General features: G+C 37.8%; 1 protein-coding gene across 1 annotated transcript; it reads right to left on the minus strand.

Annotated features, from left to right (window-relative positions):
* Positions 1-12,595: 12,595 nt before the first annotated feature.
* Positions 12,596-22,565, minus strand: LOC120539767. The gene is made up of 3 exons (XM_039770146.1): positions 22,467-22,565; positions 16,979-17,529; positions 12,596-13,737 (listed from the first exon to the last, which is right to left on the minus strand). The coding sequence occupies exons 1-3, from the start codon at positions 22,558-22,560 to the stop codon at positions 13,516-13,518; spliced, it is 867 nt and encodes a 288-aa protein (XP_039626080.1). The 5' UTR covers positions 22,561-22,565; the 3' UTR covers positions 12,596-13,515.
* Between the last annotated feature and the right edge of the window lie 1,774 nt (positions 22,566-24,339).

The following is a 24,339-nucleotide window of genomic DNA, read 5'->3' on the forward strand; positions in this document are numbered from 1 at the left end:
AAAGCAATAACTTATAGTATAAGGCATTTTTTAGGTTAGGTGATGCTACTTGTGCTGTCTTGGGGGGATAGCTGCTGGTGCTACTGCTGTTTTAGTTTATATAAACTATCTTAATGAAAATGTTACCAACAAACCAGAAAAAAAATCTGATGACATTACACTAGTGAAATGGTAGATACTCTAGAGTCTTCCAGATCATTACATATGGACCTGGACAGAATTTAGACTTGGGCAAAAAATGTGGCAGATGAAACCTACCTACCTTAAAAGAAGTAGTTTTGCAAATAACAATTACAAATATTAGATATGATCACATGAGAGGGGCCTGAAATTTGAAAGTTCACCTGATGAGAGAAGTCGAAGTGGAGTAGTCACTGTCCACATCCAGATGGTGCTCTGATGCAATTAAGGAGGTAAATAGGATTCTGGGTGATGTAGTGCATTGTAGTGCAATGAACCATAAGTGCTACAACACCATCTGGAGGCCAAATCTGGAATATCTAGTGACTTTGGTATTAAAAGAGACAGCAGTATTACAGGAAGTTGAAAAAAGAGCCATGAGACTGATTCTAGGACTGTGGTTATGGCCTATGAGAGAAATTCAAATAGGATGCTTTTCAGTTTAAGAAAATGCAGATTAAAAGGAGGCATGACTGAAGTGTTTAAAACTGGGAAAGGATTTAGGATGGTGAATCCTAGCTGATATTTTTAAATTGATTCTTCAAACATTATTAAATATATCTGCATGCTAATACTCTCAGTCACTCACTTGCATCTGTAACAAGTTTTCTCTGACATTTTGACCCTGAACTACGATGACCTTCAGCTGGTGGGTCAGCAGTGATGGCCATTCACTATCTTCTCCTGGCTTCCAGCTCAACTCCTCTTGTCTCTTCCAAATCCAAAAGAAGGCTCTTTCTGTTGCTCCCCCCATCCTGCTAACAACTGTCTCCTCTCTCTTTCTAATAGTCCCAGAGCTGTGAGCATTTTCCACACAGACTGTGTCAGGAAACCTATATGTCCAACCTTGACAGGAAATAACCAGGGCTGCCCCCATGTGTCCCTACATTCTTAAATCAGGTCTTGGTACTCAGTGGCTTTCTTTTTGAGGACACTTGATGACCATCTTACCATGAGACTGTTAGTTTCACCATCCTCTTTGCCTCCTCAGACCATTTGCTTTGCTTCCTGCCCATGTCCACCATCATAGTCCATGACTGAACCATCTGCAGAAGGCTCTTCTTGGTTTTCTTGGTGGGCGATGGCTTATTGCTCCCCATGATAAACTGAATCTGCCTCTATTTCACTCTCTCCTGTTCACTCTGTCCACCATTGTTCGGATGACCTGGTTGTGGTGCCATTTGTATCATCCCTGTTTAAGTACAGTCTTGCACCCTGCTAGCATCTGTGCCAACGTGCCCCTTTCTCTTCAAAACAAGAAAATGGGCCACAGATGAGAGTTACTGTGAGTGCAGAGTAAGTTTCATGTAAATTTTAAACAATATTTCCTTACACAGAGAACAACTGAGTACTGTAGTAACAACCACATCAAGTGCTATAAATAGTATGTCTTAAAATCTAATCTTGTGGTTTATTTAAAGAGTTGGGGTAGAAGAGATTAGAAGGGTAGGTTGGGATACATGGTGTGTTGTTGTCACTGATACTTCCATCTGCTCATCTTTTCTATAAATGTGTTAATCCAGAGCAGGGTTGTGGAGAAGCTAGAGCCTAACATAGCAAATGTAGGGCACAAGTCAGGAACAGTCCTTAGACAGGGGATGATTATTTTTACTATTACTATTTAGTGGAAATAATTACTAGAACCCTTTACAAGTGTAATGAATAGTGCAGACCAGTTAGCTTCTATTAAGCTCACTTTATTTACACTGCTTCTTTATATACTGTATATATCTATATATATATATATATATATCTATATATATATATATATCTATATATATATATATATATATATATCTATATATATATCTATATATATATATATATATATATATATAGTGCATACGGAAAGTATTCACAGCGCATCACTTTTTCCACATTTTGTTATGTTACAGCCTTACTTGAGATTTTTGCAAATTTATTAAAAATAAACAAATTGAGAAAGCACATGTACATAAGTATTTACAGCCTTTGCCATGAAGCTCAAAATTGAGCTCAGGTGCATCCTGTTTCCCCTGATCATCCTTGAGATGTTTCTGCAGCTTAATTGGAGTCCACCTGTGGTAAATTCAGTTGATTGGACATGATTTGGAAAGGCACACACCTGTCTATATAAGGTCCCACAGTTGACAGTTCATGTCAGAGCACAAACCAAGCATGAAGTCAAAGGAACTGTCTTAAGACCTCTGAGACAGGATTGTCTTGAAGCACAAATCTGGGGAAGGTTACAGAAAAATTTCTGCTGCTTTGAAGGTCCCAATGAGCACAGTGGCCTCCATCATCCATAAGTGGAATAAGTTCGAAACCACTAGGACTCTTCCTAGAGCTGGTCGCTCATCTAAACTGAGCGATCGGGGTACAAGGGCGTTAGTCAAGGAGGTGACCAAGAACCTGATGGTCACTCTGTCAGAGCTCCAGAGGTCCTCTTTGGAGAGAGGAGAACCTTCCAGAAGGACAACCATCTCTGCAGCAATCCACCAATAAGGCCTGTATGGTAGAGTGGCCAGACGGAAGCCACTCCTTAGTAAAAGGCACTTGGCAGCCCACCTGGACTTTGCCAAAAAGCACCTGAAGGACTCTCAGACCATGAGAAACAAAATTCTCTGGTCTGATGAGACAAAGATTGAATTCTTTGGTGTGAATGCCAGGCATCACGTTTGGAGGAAATCAGGCACCGCTCATCACCAGGCCAATACCATTCCTACAGTGGAGCATGGTGGTGGTAGCATCATGCTCTGGGGATGTTTTTCAGCAGCAGGAACTGGGAGACTAGTCAGGATAAAGGGAAAGATGACTGTAGCAATGTACAGAGACATCCTGGATGAAAACCTGCTACAGAGCACTCTTGACCTCAGACTGGGGCGACGGTTTATCTTTCAGTAGGACAACGACCCTAAGCACACAGCCAAGATATCAAAGGAGTGGCTTCAGGACAACTCTGTGAATGTCTTTGAGTGGCCCAGCCAGAGCCCAGACTTGAATCCGATTGAACATCTCTGGAGAGATCGTAAAATGGCTGTGCACCGACGCTTCCCATCCAATCTGATGGAGCTTGAGAGGTGCTGCAAAGAGCAATGGGCGAAACTGGCCAACGATAAATGTGCCAAGCTTGTGGCATCATATTCAAAAAGACTTGAGGCTGTAATTGCTGCTGAGCTGCTGAGCAAAGGCTGTGAATACTTATGTACATGTGATTTCTGAGTTTTTTTATTTTTAATAAATTTGCAAAAACCTCAAGTAAACTTTTTTTCAGGTTGTCATTATGGGGTGTTGTGTGTAGAATTCTGAGGAAAAATGAATTTAATCCATTTTGGAATAATGCTGTAACATAACAAAATGTGGAAACAGTGATGCGCTGTGAATACTTTCCGGATACACTGTATATGCTCCTTCTATCATTGTTGGCTTTTTACCCCAATATGACTCCATTCAATATATGTGTATAGCAGAGTACAATTCTTACCATATATTAAACAATCAATCGGTGGATTGATATTCTATACCTCATGAACACAGTTCCTCAGACTTACTGATGCAACAATATTATTTGCTTGAATAGTGATAAAATGGCGTGGTAAAAAAGATGAGATAAGGTATCTGCATTTATAGTTCTTAAACTAGCCTTGTAATAGCAGGAAACCCTTTTGACACTCTTTTTTCTCAGAAAAATACCAAGTAGGACAGAAATGAACACATATGGAGTGGAATATTTATTTAGCAAAAAGTAATAAACTCAAGGGAGGGATCAGCACAGGGGCTGCATAAAGTAAAAATATTCAAAGAACAGAATCACTTCTGTCTGTCTGGGGGAGGATAAATGGGTTTTCATATTTAGTCTTTCTTTTGGGTTAGCTGAACCACTTAACCACTATAGTACCACAGTAAAACTCTTCCTTTCTCACCACACATGTGTCTTTTGATGTAATTGTCCTCCAGATGCAGGCTTTTCTTCCCGTTTGCCACACTATCTGTATTCAATTGACTTGTGACTGTAAATTGACATTAAACCCTTCTAAAGAGAGATACCAGTGTTAGGGATACTGATGTCCCAGGTCTGAAGCATCTGTTTCAAGTTCAGATGTGAGAGTGGGATCAGACAGAATGATATCATATCTGTCCTTCTTGAAACAAGCTTGATCACTTTGATGCTCCCAGACTACACATTTCCTTTTGTCTTGAGCTTAAGACTGAAACTGGAAGTTGTGTGGTAAAGATGCATAGCTTAGCAACCAAAGTGGAGTCACCAATTAACCTAACTGTAGGACTTTTGAGAGCATGAGAGCCATGCTTAAAAAGGATGTTAAGAAATCTAAAAGGCATTTGCAGATACATACGAAAAGGTGAGCAATGCCCAATGAGATTCTTTAAATGTTTTAGTATTAAATGAACAGTCAAGGAGGAGAAGTGTATTAGAATGCGTAAACTAACTAAAATATACAGATAGTAAAATAGCAAATGTTCTAAATTTGCCTTTTTATAAACGTTTACAAGTGTGTAGAATCTGATAACCTCTCAAAAGTTACAGGGACTGCTAAGGAGATACTTAGTGATTTGGAAAGTGTACTGCTTTTATTCAATAGGCTGGAATCTTACAAATCGACTGGACCAGATAACATTTGTCATAGGGTGCTTAAGGAGATCAGTGAGTATATACTGTATGTAAACACTTGATGTTTATTTTTCAAAAAATCACTGCATACTAGGGAAATTCTTAAGAACTGCATAACAGATCTAGCAAACATTATTCCATTATATAAAAAGGGTGACTGGATTATTCTGAATTATTATATACTGTGAAGGATGGCCGGCCATATATTCCGGACCACACCTCCAAGCCGCCAGATGGAGCCCTCCCAGTGGCATAGAGGTTCCCCGAATTCCAGCAGGGCCTCATGAACTTTGTAGTTTCTATAAACAGCCCTGCTATATGCCATGGGAGCCACCAGGAGCCACTCTAGGAAGACTTGGGGAGTGTTATGTGCCCTATAACCAGGAAGTACGTCTTGGACATGTGATCAATAGGAATGACGTGCTTCTGGGGTGAAGGAAAAGACTTTGTAGCTGACCTGGAAGTTATAGGGAACCTCATGGACTGTATGGCAGATTCACTTCTGGGTCAGAAGATATAAAAGGACTGTGGGAACTCCCAGACGGCGAGCTGAGTTGGGTGGTAGGAGGGCAACGCGTCTGGGAGTCGGAGGATTGGTGATTAATTATTATGTATTGAGTATAGTGGAGTGGTGGTGCTTGGTGAACTTTATTATTATAATAAATAATAATTATTGACTTTTTACCTGGTGTTTGGTGTGGTACCTGAGGGTTCAAGGGAGCGATAGCGCCCCCTACTGCTACAATACCAGTAAGCTTAAAATGTGTCAAGGTTAAATTAATGTTATTAAGAAAAATTTTAAGCATTATATGGCAAGAACAGGTGCATTAGCAAATAATCAATATGGGTTCAGACAGAAGAGATTGAGTTCCACTAATATTCTAAGATTATATGCAGAAGAAACACAAGCACATGAACAGAGAAGTACACATGCGATAATTTATCTTGAGAAATGTTTGATAAGATTCCACATGAGAGGCTAGTGATCAAACCAAAACCAACAAGAGGTGCAGTGTTTAGGTGCCAAGTTAACCTAACAACAGGAAAATTTGTGTTACTATAGAAGCAGCTTTTTCAGAATTAGTAGATGTTAAAGGTGGTATTCTTCAGGGTTCAGTGCTTTAGCTGCTTTTCTTTTTAAAAAATTTAAATTATATGGATAGGAATATAAATAACAAGCTAGTTAAGTTGGAAGATAATACTAAACTAGGTGGAAGGGCAGCCAATGGTAAATCAGTTGAATCACTACTGAGACACTTGGGTCCTCATGCATAACGCTGTGTGCAGAATTCACAGTAAAACATTGCATAAGGACAAAAGTGGAAATGTGTGTATGCACAAAAAAATTCAGATGCACAAAACCATGCGTAAGCCAACTTCAACGAACTCCGCTCCACAAATCATGACAATCACAAGTCCCACCCCAGAAATTTGCATATTTTAATATGCAAATCAATATAGATATCACCTTCCCTGTTCAGTATTTTGTTAAAAGACAATGGAAAAAGCATGTAAAAAAGCAGAATTTCAGTGAATGCGAAGTGGAGGCAATGAAAAACATACGATTTGTTGGCTTAAGCAGTGGTATAAACAACAAAAGAAAGTTGATCGAGTGATATAGCATGGCAGAGACACTCGAAAGTAAAGTTCAGAAATTCACACAGTGCCTGAAATAAAAAGGAAGTGGTTAAAGATTAAAAACGCTGTGAAAAGGCGATTTGTAGCCCAATGTCTGAATATCATTATTAGGGTACAGAGAAAAGAAAAAAAAATTGGGAGACAGTGAAAAAAAATGTTGAAATGTCCACTTTAATCTCATAGTTTATTTTGTCATTAAAGTAGAACGTTGTAAACTTCATCTTAAAATCAATGTTTAATTTACTAGAGTTTCTCAGATCCCATCGTAACTAAAGTAGCTGTTAAATACTTCATATTGTATGTGTTCTTCTATGTGCTCTGTGTGTGTGAATCACTATGTGCTTCTTAAATGGGCTTTCTCTTTCACCAACAGGACACGGAATACATTACATTCATGATATTACAGATCTCTGAACAATTTAAATACTAAGATGTATACTTGATATCATTTTCATGATGAAATGAATTAAAGCATGTATTAAACATGGGGGCAAGGTAGGACAGTGGACACGATGAGCTGGCATCCTGTCCAAGGATTGTTCCTGGCTAAGAACAATGCTTGCTGGGATATGCGCAACCCTCAATGAAATAATTTAATGCAGCAATACTGCCTCTGTCAGATGTACCAACCCCCAATTCCTGTCCTTCCTTTTCTTTCTCCATGTAACCAATCGCCACACAATAAGCTCTTTAATAAATGTCAAGCCATCTGTAAGCCTAAAAAGGTGATCCTTCAAACCTTGGAACATTGAAATATCTTCATAGTACAATTATTCCATCCATTCAGTGACAGCAAGCATAAAGCGCGAGGCAAGACCAATCCCTACTACTGTGCCACCGTGCCCACACATTTAATTAACAGAATACATTATTTAAATGAATTTTAAAATGTACCTGTATAATGTAATGTACATACTTTAATGCATTTCATCTTAAAATGATATCAAGAGCTCCAAGAAGACAGCTCTTGGAAGTCTAAATCGACATAGATGCCAGTCGTCATCATCTGTAAATACGAGACACTCTCTTCTATTGAATTGAATTGAATTCCTTTATTGTTATTGTATGGTAAAATGAGATTCAATATGCAAATCCTCCATAAACTTATTTTCCTATAAAATGTTGTCACAAACTCGAAACAGAGTCATACAAAGGTTTGGGGAAGCCACCCTTATAATTGGTTTCCTGGCTGCGAAGTTGCTTATATTGATACAGCACTGATGTGCACAACCAAGTCCAAAACAGAACTGAGGGAATAGGCTAGTAACAAGCATTACAAAAGGAGGAGGCTTTTAAAGGCGAAGACAGGAAGTGAAGTCAAAGGGGTCGGGCCCTTGTAGGTCTTCTGCCATTGGTGCGAGCCTGGACGTGACATCACAAGGGCCGGAGCTGGCAAGGTCTCCTTCCATTTGCTCAGTCCCGGAAGTGACGTTAAGAGGACCAGGTGGAATCTCCTGTGAATGGTCTGCAGGCAAGGGAGAAAAAGTCAGTGCACTCTGCCACATCCCGGTATGTCTCAGAACTGTCCTTACTCAAGCCCTTTAGCTGCCTCCCATGCGCACGTGTTTGACAATGTCAAAATAACAATAATAACAATAATACAATAAAAAATGTACAATGTACATATACTGCAGATTGTGCAAATGGTTCAGAAAGTGGCTCAGGTTGTGCAATATTATGACTGTAGTGCAAGTTTACAGTGAGGTAATTGTAAATCTAAGTACAAACAGTTCTACCAGGAGCACTTGAAGGACAGATTGAGTGCATTTATAGCTGTTGGGAATAACGTGTTTCTGAACCTTGAGGTCCCTAAAGGAAAGGCTCTAAAGTGTTTGCCGAATGAAAGAAGTCCAGACAGACTTCTGAGGCTGCAGTGTGTGCTAGAAATGTTGTCCAGGGCTAGATGCTGTATCCTAATAATCCTCTGTGCTCTCGATACAGTCTGCCATAGATCTTTCAGATCACCTGCTGTAGAACTGTGATTCCACACTCAGATACAGCAGGTTAAAATACTCGGAGTGGTGGGAAGTGGGAAGTGGGAAGTGAATCTAAAAGAGAAATGGAGACCGCACTGGAACAGTAGCACTTCTTTGACACTGGGTGCTGCCAGTTTGCAAAGCTGAGTGGAAACGTGTTTTTGCGCAGGGTGAGGCTGGTCTGAAAATGTGCGTGGCTTTACAGCAAGTTTAGTTTTTTATACTCTGCGATGTGATCATGGAAATTGGCATACACAACATTTTTGTTAGTATGTACCATTTATACACGAGGCCCCTAGACAGAAAACAGGCTTGCACAGATTTGTGGCAGATAAAAGTAAATGAATGTAAAGTATTAAACATGTTACATTTAAATTTTCACAATGGGGGTTTGAATGTTGAATGTACACTTAATGACAGAAGGAGTCAAAGAAGACTTACTACAATCTATATCCAGATCATGCACAGAAACCACTCATAAGGTTATATGGTCAAATGTGTGGAGTACAAGTCCAGGGAGGTTAGATTTAAGCTGCTGCATATAATGCACTAATGAGGCCCCATCTGGAGAATTGTGCAGTTCTTGTTTAATATTGCAAAAAAAGATACAGCAGTGCAACTGTACTGATTCTGCTACTGAGAGGTACCAGCTATTATGAGGCAAGCTGGATGTGCCTGAAAATGATTATTATAAAGAGAAGTAAAGACCAGGAGATGACAATGAGAAACTGAGAGCAAAGTCAGGTTTGTGCAAAGGTCAAACCAAGCAATCAAATGGAACCAAGATGACAGATTCAAGAGGAGAAGCTGTGAGGGTACAGGTTAACTGCAATACTCCCTGGTGTCTACAAGATCATCTTGAACTTGTAACCATTGATAATCGTGTACTGAGGTGAGCCGGGCAAATAAGGACATACACATTCAGCAAGGGGCTGATGGAAAAGCATTAAATACTTTTATTAAAACAACGTTTTTTTATATAGCACATTTTCATACAAACAATGTAGCTCAAACTGCTTTGCATGATGAAGAAAGAGAAAAAAGACAAAATAAATAAGAATTAAAATTAGGGAACACTAATTAACATAGAACAAAAGTAAGGTCCAATGGCCAGGGAGGACAGAAAAAAAAAACTCCAGACAGCTGGAGAAAAAAATAAAATGTGCAGGGGTTCCAAGGCCAGGAGACCACCCAGACCCCTCTAGGCATTCTGCCTAACATAAATGACCTAAATCAGTCCTCATTGTATTCAGGGTTCACATGGAAGAATTTGATGATGATGGTCATGTGGACTTCTGGCCTTTAATCCATCAATGTAGGGACATCACGTTGCTTTGATTAGGTGATGGTGGCACAGATCGCCACCACAGAAAACCAGAAAAAGAACAGCAGAGAAAGTAGGGGTTAGTACGGATTTTGGAGCCACCATGAATAACAATGATAATTAATTGAATATACTGAGCATCAGGATTAAACTAAGATGGAGCTATGAGAAAGCCATGTTAAAGTAATGTGTTTTCAGCAGTTTTTTTAAAGTGTTTCACCGTATCAGCCTGGTGAATTCTTATTGGCAAGCTATTCCAGATTTTAGGTGCATAACAGCAGAAGGCCACCTCACCACTTCTTTTAAGTTTAGCTCTTGAAATTCTAAGTAGATACTCATTTGAAGATCTAAGGTTACGATTTGGAGTGTACAGTGTAAGACATTCCAAAATATAAGCTGGAGCGAGATTTTTTAAGGCTTTGTAAATCATAAGCAGTATTTTAAAATAAATTCTGAATGGCACAGGTAACCAGTGTAGTGACATCAAAACTGGAGAGATGTGCTCGGATTTTCTTTTCCTAGTTAAGATTCTAGCAGCTGCATTCTGCACTAGTTGCAATCGATTGATGTCTTTTTTTGGTAGTCCTGAGAGGAGTGCATTACAGTAATCTAGCCGACTGAAAGCAAAAGCGTGAACTAATTTCTCAGCATCTTGCAGAGGTTATAAGAGGTGTAACTTTTGCTATATTTCTTAAGTGAAAAAATGCTGTCCTAGTAATCTGATTAATATGTGATTTAAAATTCAGGTCAGAGTCAATAGTTACCCCTAAATTCTTTACCTCTGTCTTGACTTTTAATCCTAATGCATCAAGTTAATTTCTAATAACCTCACTATATCCATTATTGACAATCACTAAAATTTCTTTTAATTTAGTTTGAGAAAATTACTACTCATCTAATCAGAGAAAACACAAGAGAAAAGAGCAAACAGTGCTGTTCTATTCCTTAAATAAATATGCCCATAAAATCCAAGAGTCATGTGGAGATAAAAAACAATAAATAATTCCAATAAAACCAAGGTTAAAATCACTGCAATGTCTCCCTCTAAATTCTGGTGCAGGTGCAGGTACAGTCTTCCCATTGGCATTTATAGGACACTCCTCCATACCTCGCACATGTCTACTGTAGCCAGTCCACTGCCATCTATCTGAGAGATGCCGCACAACGGGGCTGCTCTCCTACTCCTTTTTGCAGTTCACTCCGCCACTCCCTTGGGACATTCTCCTGACCACTAGCCCCTCTCTCCTCCCGCAACCTCTGTTCTCTCTCTCTCGATCTGATCCTTCTCATTTTTGTTTGATCTTTGTTCTTCCTAGTCCTTTGATGTTCTTTTTCTTTTGTCCCCCTCTCTGCCATGCAGGCTCACTTTAGACAGCCTGATTGGGTGCAGGTGTGAATGAGGCATCTGACTGATCCATTTGTATTTGGACATGAGTACACGATCAGCCTAGCACCCTAATCAACCCTGGAGCAGCACCGTCATGCTCACACCTGCACCCGTCTGGAGCCTACAGACTCTTGGACACTAACTGCACTACGTTATTGACCTCTTATCGCAGAAGCAAGCAAGTTGAAGTAAAAACCAAAAGAAAACACCTGACACAAGGCTTACTTGTTAAGAAGTTAACTACTACTAAGAACAGATGTATGCTTTATCTAGAGAGGGATACCAATACGATAATCGCTGTCATATTTATACTGGAAGTTTTACTAACATCACCCTTTATGGTGGATGCTGTCAGATGGAGAACCAAAACACATTTCAAACAACCGCACCCAAAATATGAACATGATAAATAACAAAACAAGATACTAAAAATAATTCTACCTCTTCAAAATCATTAAAAATTTGCATGAAGGACATATATGGAAAACTTTTGTATTCCAAAACCTTAGAATGGATAAAAAAAACTGGTAACAAAAAACTGAGTATAGGTTAATAGTATCTATAATGGAGCTGAAACTTTACAATTTAAGCAAACACTGAATAACAGGTGATGTGAGGTTTATAGTTATGAAGAGAATAATTAAAGTGGATCTCTACTGTTACTTTAAAATAAATTATTTGAAAAGGACACAGACAGAAACTTATTAAGAAAAAATTGCACATATTAGAATGTTTGCTTTCCCACAAAGAACCACAGACACACTGAATAAGTTACCGAGTAATGTTATACAGAGTAGGACGTTTAGGGGCCTACAAAAGCTGACTCAATGTTATTTTGGACAATCTAGGTGATGAAGACTGACAAGTTTGTTGATCTGAATGGCCTGTTCTTGTCAAAATTGTTCTAATGTTCTTTTCACAAGCACACATTCATATTCATTTCCAGCAGGCCACTTGGAGTTACCAATTAACCAAACACAAACAACTTTGAAAAGAATGAGGAAATGGAAGAAAATCCCACACCAACATGTTTATTAAATCTATCTATTTAAAATATATCTAAAAATTTGTAAACTCACATATTGTTGTTAATGGCGGGTAGCTGTAGATTATCCAGGCAGCACTGGCAGGGAATAAGAGGGCACAATCACTCACACATCATCACTGAACCTTCCAAGGCCAATTTAGATGAACCAGACAACATATACTGCACAAATATAGGATGTGGGAGTATCAAAAACCAAGCAAGCGCAGGGAGATCATGCTTACGACACACAGACAGTGCCTGGGCCTCTGGAGCTCAGGACCAGCATAGCTAACCAGTGGACCAAAAGGATGCTCCCTCCATCCACCAGTCACTTGATTTTTGTTTTATATTGAGTTATTTACAGCATATACTATCACAAGGTGCTTTACAGCACATAGAAATTTACAGTACAGATGAAAAACAATTAAAAGAAGGCTTTCATTTTACAATATGGTTCTCCTGATGCATTTTTTATTCATTTGCAATAAGCACCTACAATAAATATATAGCTATGCTGTAAAACAATATACAGTATATGGTAATAGGCTTCAGGCCAAGGCCACAGTAAGCTGGCAAAAAGCATCCCTTATAGTTTTTGGAAATAAAGCCAATATGATGACACCTTAAGTGTAATGCATGACCCACTCTTAAAAGGTTTCTGAATTTGAGAGTGATACTCAGTTTTTGACATTAAACACTTGAAAATAGCATGTGCCAAAGAGTGCTATTTTCTTAGCTGAAAATACACTACATTACAAAAATTCATATATATTTATAACTATAGATTTTACAGAAAAAAAACCCAAATGTTTAAGCTTACTTTTAACAGTCTGTCATATGCATATGCAGTTGTTTATGGTGTATTAAAGAGTTGAGTATCTGATAGGCTTGTAAGCCTGACTCCTTTTTTTAATAATAAGGATACTCTGGAGCAATTGTCTTCTCCAGTTCAATAAAGACTGATACGGTAACATGTGACTCCCAGATTAGATATTTAGGGGAGTAGTTAAAAGACCGAAGTCCCCTTATTTGCCAAAGATTGCAGAGTGTACATTTGCAAGTAGCAATTTAGAGGAGTAATATTTACATCACCAAAGGAGGCAAATACATATTATCATTTGTGTTTTTGTCTAAAATCCCCATAAACCCAGGAAATGGCAAATCAATTGATTATTACAAAAAGTAACAGACATTAGGACCTATTAAAAACATAAAAAATAAGCTGCAACACATGCAAGCAATTGCTTTAGCACTATAATTTTTTCACCAGATTTTTATATTTTTTATCATTTTTATTTCCATTTGCCTTTTTAATAGAAGCTATTGAAGGTGTAGCTTAAAATAACACATTTAAATAATGTGCTAGTTAAAGATTTATACTTTAGGAACTCTAGGCTTGGTTCCTAAATCCACCTCTGAAGCTGACATAAACCATAAGTTTATGAACATATCTGTGAGATTTGATTCCACTAGGTGTTGTGGTGGCTTATTCCAATGTTTTAGGACCATCTCAGTGAAGAATATTCGCTGATGTTCTATCCTGAACCAGTCCTTCAACACATTTTTTCCATTACTTCTACCATGGCTTTCAGGTTCCTGCATAAAAAGAAACACTCTTATAAAGTAAGCATGAACAAATTTAATGCAATATTTTAATGAATGTCTTACAAAAAAAACATTACTGTTTTTTCCATGAAGTGTAGGTGTTTATATTAGTTATAATTGGTCCACTATTGCACTTATAAATTGTTTTAATGTGAAATATAATGTATTCCAAAATTGAGAAAGGCAAATGCAAGCTTTACATTAAACATACCTACCTGAATGGATTTTGTTTCAGAAACTTACATTTCCCTTTAGATTTTGTTTATATTTGTCATTGGCAGATATAAAAATATTTAACATGTTGTCATAAGTATATAAAGTAAAATCTATATGGTGCCACAGTGGCTAGTGCTTTTGTCTCACAGCTCCAGAAAACAGGATTTGATATCTAGTTAGGGGTCTCTTTTATAAAACTTAGTGTGCATTCAAATCTGAAAATATGCATGTACCAAAAACAGGAAAATGCATATGCCAACAAAAAAAAATAAAATTTGGCGTATGCACATTTCTACGCAATTTACCTTTGTAAATCATAATCATTTTTGTAAATATGAATACATGAAGACACCTCCTGGTTGTCACCCTGACACAACCATATATGGAGCATGATAATCAATCTCATACCTCATACATATGCAATCCTGGCACAACAGACCTTCCCTGACTGGTGGAGCAGCCCTCCTCCTGATGTATCAAGTGCTGTACTCTGCAGCGGAACTCTCTAAGAGCATACGCATCATTGTATTGCCTCTCCTCTGCTTTCTGGGGGTGAGGGAATGATGTAAGGTGCCAGTGTCTGAGCATATAGCTGTTATCACCTGTCACATGTAATGACGTGACTGCTGTTATATTGACTAGTATGGATCACCTGAAACACTGTGGGTTCAGCCAGTTACCTTACCAATGAACCAGCCACCACATACAGCATCCTCACATCTGTGAAAGCTACTTAAATGACCCAGGAAATCAAGCCACACCATGAATCAGTCTCATCTTGGCATCACAGTTGGCATGTCAGTGATTAGCATTAATAAAAACAGCTTTATTCTCTCTAGGTGCCCTTATTACAATATGAGTGAAGTGAAGTGATCCGATTATGTTAGGAGAACCAGACACTGCTGCAAATTTCCATTTTATGTTGGAAAAAATATGTTATGTTTTGTGTAGGTACACTCACACCATATGAAAACTGAATATAGAACCTCACCGGCTGGTTAATGGTTTAAAAGAAGTGAAGCCTGTTGGCTATTTCCCTTGTAAGTGTCAACAGGTAGCTTATATAAACTGGTGAAAAAACAAAAAAAAAAATCTTCAATGCAAATGTACAGAACCAGCCCTCTTAAAAGAGAACAAAAATACAGTCAGTACACTCATATCCATCACTTTTGAGGTGTTATGTTTTTGTCACATCAATGTACATTATAATAATGACTCAGTGATATGAAGTATTATATTCATGAGTTGTCACTGGTTTCCATGTTTTTCCTTACTTGATCAAGGGTGTCATCATTTCTCAGTTTCTCCAAAATGGGTCAAAACTGCTAAAAATATACACATGTACTCCCATCAGGTTTTCTGTTATAAATACTAAATTTTGAGTAGAAAGTCGTGTATGCATTTTTGGGCCTGTTTTTCTGTGCATTCAAGTTTTATAAATCAGACCCCAGGTCACTGTTCCCATGCTGTTTTTACATTCAATTTATATGCAGATGGATTTTCTAAAGGTATTCATTCCAGAGCTGCGAAAGTCTGGCTAACTGGAAGGTGTGAACTAAAGGGTGGCAGAAGGGGAAGGTATTGATAGGGAACGGACCGGGAGAAGAGCTTATTCAGGACAGAGAAGAGAAGAAAAGGGCTGTGAACTGTACTTTGGTGCTTTCTACTGTGCTGAGCTCTGGGGTCAAGGAAAATATTGCTCCACATGTGTAAATAAAAATGTGTTGTGTGCTGCACTTGTGTCTCTGCCTGTTGGTGTTGGGGTTGGGGTGGCTGGTATTCCGCAGTGGCTTGGCTTCCCATACAATGTATCATAATTCTGATGGCCACTGGGATATGTTCAGCTTGTCATGATATTGTACTGGACAAAGTAGGTATAGAAAATGTTGAGGAGACTTTAATATTTTTCAGTAGAAGTCCATCTACCAGGATTTCTTTTGGACATGTCACTTTAAAGACGAGGGTCTATGATTGATGAAATTTTCAATTACATAATACTCTGATTCTTTGTTTTAATCTGATTCATCTTGACTGATAAATGTCATCTTGACCAAAGAGAGGTGTTTCTTATCTACTCCATTTTACTGAATTTGATTTATGTACATTTAAAGTTAAAATGCAGTTGTCCAGATCAATAAACAGTTGAAGGAAAAACTGGTGAATGATTAAGTGTTTTAAGGTCAAATAATAACGTTCATCTGTATAGCACATTTTCATACACTGGACGAAGCTCAAGGTGCTTTGCAGGATATCCAAAGGAAAAGTTACAAGAAAAGAAAAACAAATCAAATAAATTAATGATAATGAATAATTAAAAAAAAATGAATACAGCCTTTCATAAAATAGATACATAATTATTAGAAAAGCAGAGTCCTTATATATAGTATAATATTATATCCTAAGTCTCTAAAGACGAGAATGATCATAAGGTCAGATGGTCAGGAGGACAGAAATAAAATACTGTAAAATCTGCAGGGGCTCCAAGGGCAAAAAACTACCCAGCCCCCACTGGGTATTCTGCATAACATAACACAACTGTTCTTAAGTTGTTCCTTATTGTTTCCAGGCTGCCTCAGAGGATTCAAAGTTGGAACAGTTCCTTGTAAATCTGGTATAAAACCATAGGACTTGTACTGAGGGTCTCTGACAAAGTGGATATTTGGAATTCCCTTTGAAATGTAAGCTGTAGAAGAGCATTTTGGTGGACACTAGCAGAAACACAATATCAGGGGCTAGCTCGATTGTCAGCCCTCAATTGGTTCTGTGTAAATGTTAGCGTCATGGACTGGCATCCTGTCCAGGGTTAATTCCTGCCTTGCGTAGAGAATTCCTCCTCATTCATAACTAGTAGTGGGAGAAAGTGAAATCAGTAAATGAAAAGATGGAGGAATGCATTCCAAATAAGCTCAGCATAAAAAATAATAACCTTTCGTATCACAAAAACTCAATTTTTGTATTGCTTTGTCACTCTTTCAGCTTAATCAATATTCTTTTTGGTTAATGTTTGAAAGATTACCTGAGAAGTACTGTGAGAGTTGCTTGTCTCTTCATTCTGATTCTGATCCTGATCCTGATTCACTGAAAATGATTTGTCTTCACTCAGCCTTTTCACTGCTTCTTGTACTGGATTCAGCAGACTAATTAAAAAACAGAAGACACTTTCCAAGAGGTGAAATATAACATAACAGACAGGTGGTATCACCTGCAGTAACTGCAATGGAAACTCACATAGCTGCCTCATGGCCTCCAGAAGGTTAAAGACAATCAAAGCTAAGTGTCGTTGAGCTTTCTGCTTGTGATACTTCTCCTTGCGGACATGCTCATTACGTTTATTAATCAACTCAGTGGTTTCAAAGAAGGGCAAATTCCTAACATGTGAAACTATGTAAGCCTGTTGAGATTGATGATGACCTTGAAGAATCACATGAAAGAAAAATGCACAGAAGTGGAAGATGGGCATGAACAGCCGGAAGATCATCCGCCGCACTGGGACTATTGATAGGCAGAGTCGACTGAGCCCAATACATAAATAAACTCCGGCCTTGCACACTTTCTCAACTGTCCTCTCTGTACAAAAAGAGAAAGAAAAACCAAAAGTAAGTAAATCAGTGTATATTACATTCAATTCTACTCAGTTTAGCTTATTCTTATACTGAATACTGTACTGCTCTTCTCTGGATTCTGGCTTAGAGTGTTGAAACAGACTTGTGCTTGATGCTGCTACAATAGTTGCAGTTTTTCCTGTTTACACATGACTGTGTTACCAGGCTTGGCACACATTCACTTTACAGGATGACTTAATAGAAGGACTAATTACCTTCAATGATGATGCAACCTAGAGGGAGGACTGACTGGTGCAATAACAACCTTCTTGTCCCTCAGATAGACAAAAGATCTGACAGTGAACTTCTGGAAACTTGTGTCTATTGATGTTAATTGGTGTGGAAGGAATGAGTAGGTTTAGCCAGTTAGGGTCTTCATCACTTAGATCTCTCATGGAGTCTCAACCCCACCCATCTTGTTAAGAAGGTTTCAACATTAAATTCATTTTTTGAGGAGCCTTGAAGAAAATCAGTCTGCTTCTATTACAGATCATCATTAAATTATACAGACCACTACAGTGGTAGACCACACTACCCCTGATATGGCAGACGTGGCGAGAAACCCATATGTCACCACAGTAGATAATTTAAAAGGTTCAGTTTGTCACTAGAACCTTGCTCCCAGCCTTATAGGACATTTATGGAAAGACATACTTGAAATAAGTACTTTCAGTCTTCTCACATGTTATACACCAGACAACAAAATGTTTTCCTCCTGTCAATTAACAAGTAATACCTTAGTATACGATAATGTATCAGGGGACTAGCAAACAGTTTTAACTCATGGGCTGTTTAAACTGTTCATTCTATGTAGTTATCTGCTTGACTTGAGATCAAGACTCTATCACATAAGCAGTAATGACTTAATGTTACCAATCTTTGTTGAACTCAGTTACTTGTATAACTTTTGTTATTTCTTCAGTCTGGTACATGTGGTATAATGTTTGATTGCATTATACAGTTTCATATTTAGACACAGTAGCTGCCTCATGGATCCTTTTTAATCGTTTCAAATACTACACCCATTCATTGGCTGCATGGAGTCTACACATTCTCCACATGGCCTCTTGTGTTTTCTTCAAGGTACTCCTGTTTTGGTCCCATGTCATCAAAGATTTGCAGGTTAAGTTAAGTGCCAATTCCAAACTGGCCCCAGCATGTGTGATTGGCCTGTATGATGGACTGGTGGTGCACCCAACATTGCCAGGCTAGGCCCCCCAACTGTGAACTGAATTATGCATAGTTGAGAATTTTATTTTATGCTTTACATTTATTGATATTTATGAAAATATTTTTTACCATTGATTTGTTGTCTGTGCACACACCATATAATTCTGCTATAAACTGCATTTTTTTTCATTGAACTGAAACATACAAGTAACAATAAACTGAACTGAACTGAAGTGCACTTCATGACAGTTGTGACCAGCCGGTGGCACAGTAACACTGAAAATCTCCATACACAACACAGTTCTGGGTTCAAACAGAATATATTTTTTTAAATATTATGATACCTCCAAATCCTTTCCACAACAATATAATACTGTATAAAATCATCTTGCCTCCTTCCACATCTCCCATGCAATTTCACCCACTCTCCTCCTGACTCTAACAACTCATGCAAGAAACTTGGGTACTTTAATGCCAAACTTGGGGGTACTTCCGGTGCCACAGTATTGCACATTATTGATATAATGATACCCTGGTGGTGCCGAAGATCCCCAAAAGTGCTGTTCCATGGGACTACAATTTCCAGCTTGCCCTGTGGGTATCCGTATGGGAGTACCAACAGTAGGATGCTACCAAATTGTGTCCACAAGGGGAAAAATATCTCATTTTTGTCCTTCCATTTTACCCTCCCAACCTGGCAAGAACCTGCTTCCATCCTGGTCATGACGACAGTCCATACAACATAGACACCACACAGTAAAGTGCATAACCATACAACACCCATTCCTCGTGTACCTAACCTGCTTATCAACTTCAAGGGCTATGAGCAGCCAACACCTGAACTGTAAATATAAAGGTATATGAGCAACAAAAAAGATGTTGTAATTTTTTATACTATAACTAAAGATATTAACCTAAAGTTAAACAACATATTGTTATGAATTGGCTTGGTTCTTTAATTTTCTTCATCTTATTAATTAATTAATATTTTCCCTTATTGAAAGACATTTTAGAGTTTCCAGTCATCCAGAATTATTATTATTATTTTTTGGGCATTAGTTTAACGTTATAAAATTTATTTTTCAATACTAATATTTATAGCTTGTTTTGATTACATTTTGTGCCTCTGTTGTCATGGCACTAATCTGGTTGTCATGGTTATGACTCCAATGACAATTATGAGGAAGGCTTAAAAAAGGTCATTCTGAATTTGCAGGTATTTCTCAATGAGAAAATTGTGTTTACCTAGCTTTCATATTTCTTTTTGGATAATGACTTTTTGCTTGTACTTTTCTGATTAGTGTTTTTGTTACTTTGGAAACAACAGCTTAATTTACTGGATATGATTCTAGTGTTTTATTGGAGCATGCCTTACTTCCTGGTCCTCTGTTTTCTGTTATGCCAAAGTTGAGAGTTTTGCAGGCCACAAGGTCAAGTAACAACGAGCAGAAGATCAAGACAACCTACTGAATGAAATAACATTATGCATAACTCCAGTCTAAAGATGTTGATGATAGTCTGGTGGAGGAAATAGTTGTTAAAACAAACCAGAATGCTGAGTAGTGTTGGAAACGTCACACTAAGTCATTTGCTTGTCAAAGTCGCTTACAACCTGTCACTACAGACAATATGTGGGAGTTTTTCATTCTACTGATACTGTAGGGCATAATGGTTAAACCTCTCCAGAGGTCACTAGTTCTCAAACTGTTTTTTGCAGATGCCTATTTTTGGCAAAGTTATGAGTGAGTGTTGTTTTTTCATTCATTATGAAATACCTGCATTTCACTAATAATGGTAACTATGATGGGGCCAATCACCCAGCACTGAATCTACAGTATACAAACTGCAGAATGTGTATCAAGTGATCATCAAAAGTAATGAAGAAGGTGTATATTCTCGATCATGACTTAAGTCAGTGGTTCTCAAACTGTGTCCCCCCCGCGGGGGGGTGCGAAGTAACAAAAAGGAGGGTGCGAAGATGTGAAAAAAAGAAAACAAGAATCGAAAATATGAAAAATACATCTATTGAAACCAAAACAAATTAACTTAAACTACTTTTTGATACTAGAAAAATAAATATAGAGTTAGATAAATGTCGATAAAAGTTAAGTAGGTATAATAAAATATGAATCTATAATATATCATTAATTAAAAAAGAACAAATTGGTATTAGTGGGCTCCTTTCAAATAAATGTTAGGGAGGGGCGCAATTAAAACTGTTATGAAAACTCGGGTCGCAAATACTTAAAGGTTGAGAAATGCTGACATAAGTATTGATGACAGTCTCATGGATTACAAGGAAAGTGTGTCATGGATACAGTATACATGTAGTGCATACTGTGCAAAGCAAGCTCGGGGTACATTTGGAATGCTACAAAAAATCTTTTGACATCTATTCAAACTGTGCCTTTGTGCATTGGTGACTGTTTCAAGACATATCATACAAAACATGTATAACTAAATCTGCTTCAGTATAGCAGTGGACACATAACTTTCTTACTGTGATTATATTGAAGTTTTGGTACTTACATGTTTCTGTTACACACCATAAGATGTTTTGCTGTTGAAAAAAAATGTAATACTTTTGGCTTTTCCAGGGGTAAACATAACACTAAGGAGACTACAAGCATCCTTGGAGGACGGTTACCTGTACATAAACAAATGCCACAAAAATGTACAAAATAAAACAGCACATTAACATTTGATGTGCTACAAGGACCATGCATAGTCCTGTCTCAGTCTTCCTCGTGCTATTGATCTACTTGCTGTCGCATCTCACAGGTGATATTACAGTTGAAATGCTGCATACATGTGCAAAAAGTGCAATATTTACTGTTTACTACAGTTTGCAATAAATCCCATGGCAGGCAGCAGTGGGATCCTTTACGGATTTTTCCACCAATGTAAACATGCCCAGTAAAGGCAAACATCTATGTCACTTGCGTTTTTGGTCATTTTAGTGTACAAGGAGGTACTTTTGTAAATGATGTGAAAAGGATAGTATGTATGGAGATCACTTTCACTTAAAATATACGCCATTTTAAAATGAAAATGTAGAAGTGTGGACATAGACTTTGACGCCTTTACCCATGTCTCTATCTTGCTATTGTTTGGAAAATATACTCAACCTGTGGTCATCTATCATAAGGCCCATTTTGTCCTTATTACTGACATGTCTAAACAGACACACATCACTGATTTATTTCATGTTCAAGTCACTTTCTCCAATGTATTTGGTTTTTTTTTTTTGTATATTTGCTCTTTAGCTTCACTTTTGTGACAGTCTGGCCTAGCCTTTTTGTTCCTTTCAGGTCATGTGAGATCCCTGTCTTGCCAGCTTTCTTGATTGTTTTAATGATATTTTGTCCGTCTCCATATCCTTTTGCTGTGTATCTCACACTTTTGAATCCTCCTTTCAAAAGCTCCCACCTGCTCTTATGGAACCAGATTCTTCTTACCTTGTAATCTTGTTGCCAGTACTACCCCCATAATCATTTACTGATTCTTTTTCAGGATGCATGCCCTCATCCCTATTCCACTGTCCAGGATATGGCCCATTTTTATTAATTGTGATATAGTCTTTAAGTGATACAAAACCAGAAACTTTTGCAAAGCTAATAAGCAATAAGAGAAAAAAACTTTAATGAAGACACATTTTTTTTGTGTTGACAATCATTTGACTTTCTGTGACCATACAATCAAGTATTAAGAAAATTAATAAATGTGAATTACCTTCAATGGTAAATATCATCCATAGAAGCAGAAATCCAAGTAAGAAAAGTAATATATCAATGTCAGTTGAGGTTACACAAAATATTAGTCCCATCTTGACTGAACAAGAAAGTTTCTAAGAAGCGAAACCGATGTGTAGAAAGTGGGAGTAGCTAAGTACATAATTTGCCTAGCTAAATGATTTCCAAGTAGCTTCACCTCCCTGCAAACAGGCTGGTTGGGATTCTTCAGCAGTAATAAGGCTGAAGGGTTTTCAAATGATGACTCTTATAAAATGACTGCAGTACTAATAATTGTTTTCTCATTAAAGGTATATATTATTTAGGGGCCACCATCTGCAGAGAAATATTATTTTATTACAACACTGCTTACTATATTACAGAAATATTCAGGATATGGGCTTCATTATTAGCAATAAACCAAATGTGTGATTGAATGAAAAAAAGTCAACTAATTTCTCCAATCTAGACTTAAAGTTTACTGACATAGACTGGCTGTTTCAAAAAGCAGAGGTTCTGGGCTTCTTCTCAGTTCATTCTGTTAGTGAGAGGAGTTTTCAAAAGCCACTGGATATCACTGCCTGACCAAAGTTTCCTCATTTTCCTCTGCCACTTTTTTAGCAGCTTCTCTTTCTTTTCGATCTCTCTTCTAAGATGGAAGCAAGACCATTGAGATATGGTTTGACCACCTGGAGTGAGGGTAGGGTAGTTGGTGATAAATGCCTTTTATCATTTTATAAAAGTTATTTACTGTGTTAGTATCTTTAATTAAGCATGTAAAATATTGCTTTTTATATTTAACATTATAACAATATAAACATTTATTACATTTGCTGTAGAATTTGCTGAAGTTCCCTGCTACCATAAATAATCTCTTCAAATATAAACATTTACTTTTGTTATGATGGTGTGTCACTGACTATGGGCATTTCAAACACAGCTCAAAGTAAGGGTTTGAAGCATCTCTATTTTCAATGCTATTAATGTTACACACTCTGACAACAGAGTTCAATGAAACACTGACCCTGAAAGTCGCTAAGGAATCTTGGTCGCTATTTTGGCTGTGACAAGTTATCCTAGTCTGATAATTAGTATCATAAAAGAAAACTACAAAGTATATATACATAAATGCCAATGGGGGGAATACAAGATTGTTTGTAATAAGAAATAAGGCATCTTACCTCAGCCTAAACACCTGTCTTTTTTCATGAACACTCCCCCTTTTTTGTTTTATTATTATTATTATTATTATTATTATTATTATTATTATTATCCATCCATCCATTATCCAACCCGCTAAATCCTAACACAGAGTCATGGGGGTCTGCCAGAGCCAATCCCAGCCAACCGGGTGCAAGGCAGGATCAAATCCTGAGCAGGGCGCCAGCCCACCGCAGGGCGCACACACACCCACACCAAGCACACACTAGGGACAATTTAGGATTGGCAATGCACCTAACCTGCATGTCTTTAGGCTGTGGGAGGAAACCCACACAGACACGGGGAGAACATGCATACTCCACGCAGGGAGGAACCGGGAAGCGAACTCAGGTCTCCTTTCTGCGAGGCAGCAGTGCTACCACTGTGCCACCGTGCCGCCATTATTATTATTATTATTATTATTATTATTATTATTATTATTATTATTATTACCTTTGGTTAACCCCAATAAATTTCAGTTACTAGCTCAATTTAATCAGCCACTTCTTCAACACTCCCTTTCCCTTTCCATTACTGGCGCTCCATTGACTTTGATGGCATTTGAACTTGTTCTGGACTGAAACACTTGTTTGGATAGCTTTCAGGCCATAAGATTTCTTATAGAGTTGTAAGATTCTAATTTACTCTCTTTTATTAAAAAGTAATGTAGCTAG

This window comes from Polypterus senegalus, chromosome 11, assembly GCF_016835505.1.
Source record: "Polypterus senegalus isolate Bchr_013 chromosome 11, ASM1683550v1, whole genome shotgun sequence".
Lineage (NCBI taxonomy): Eukaryota > Metazoa > Chordata > Cladistia > Polypteriformes > Polypteridae > Polypterus > Polypterus senegalus.

What these genes read in the sequence shown, in the direction of transcription:
- LOC120539767 (XM_039770146.1), bottom strand. Translation starts at nt 22,560, where the DNA reads ATGGGACTAATATTTTGTGTAACCTCAACTGACATTGATATATTACTT. An exon ending in GATGATATTTACCATTGAAG is followed by an intron (nt 17,530 to 22,466) that starts GTAATTCACATT and finishes CTTTTTGTACAG; the next exon opens with AGAGGACAGTTGAGAAAGTG. An exon ending in ACTCTCACAGTACTTCTCAG is followed by an intron (nt 13,738 to 16,978) that starts GTAATCTTTCAA and finishes CTTTTTATGCAG; the next exon opens with GAACCTGAAAGCCATGGTAG.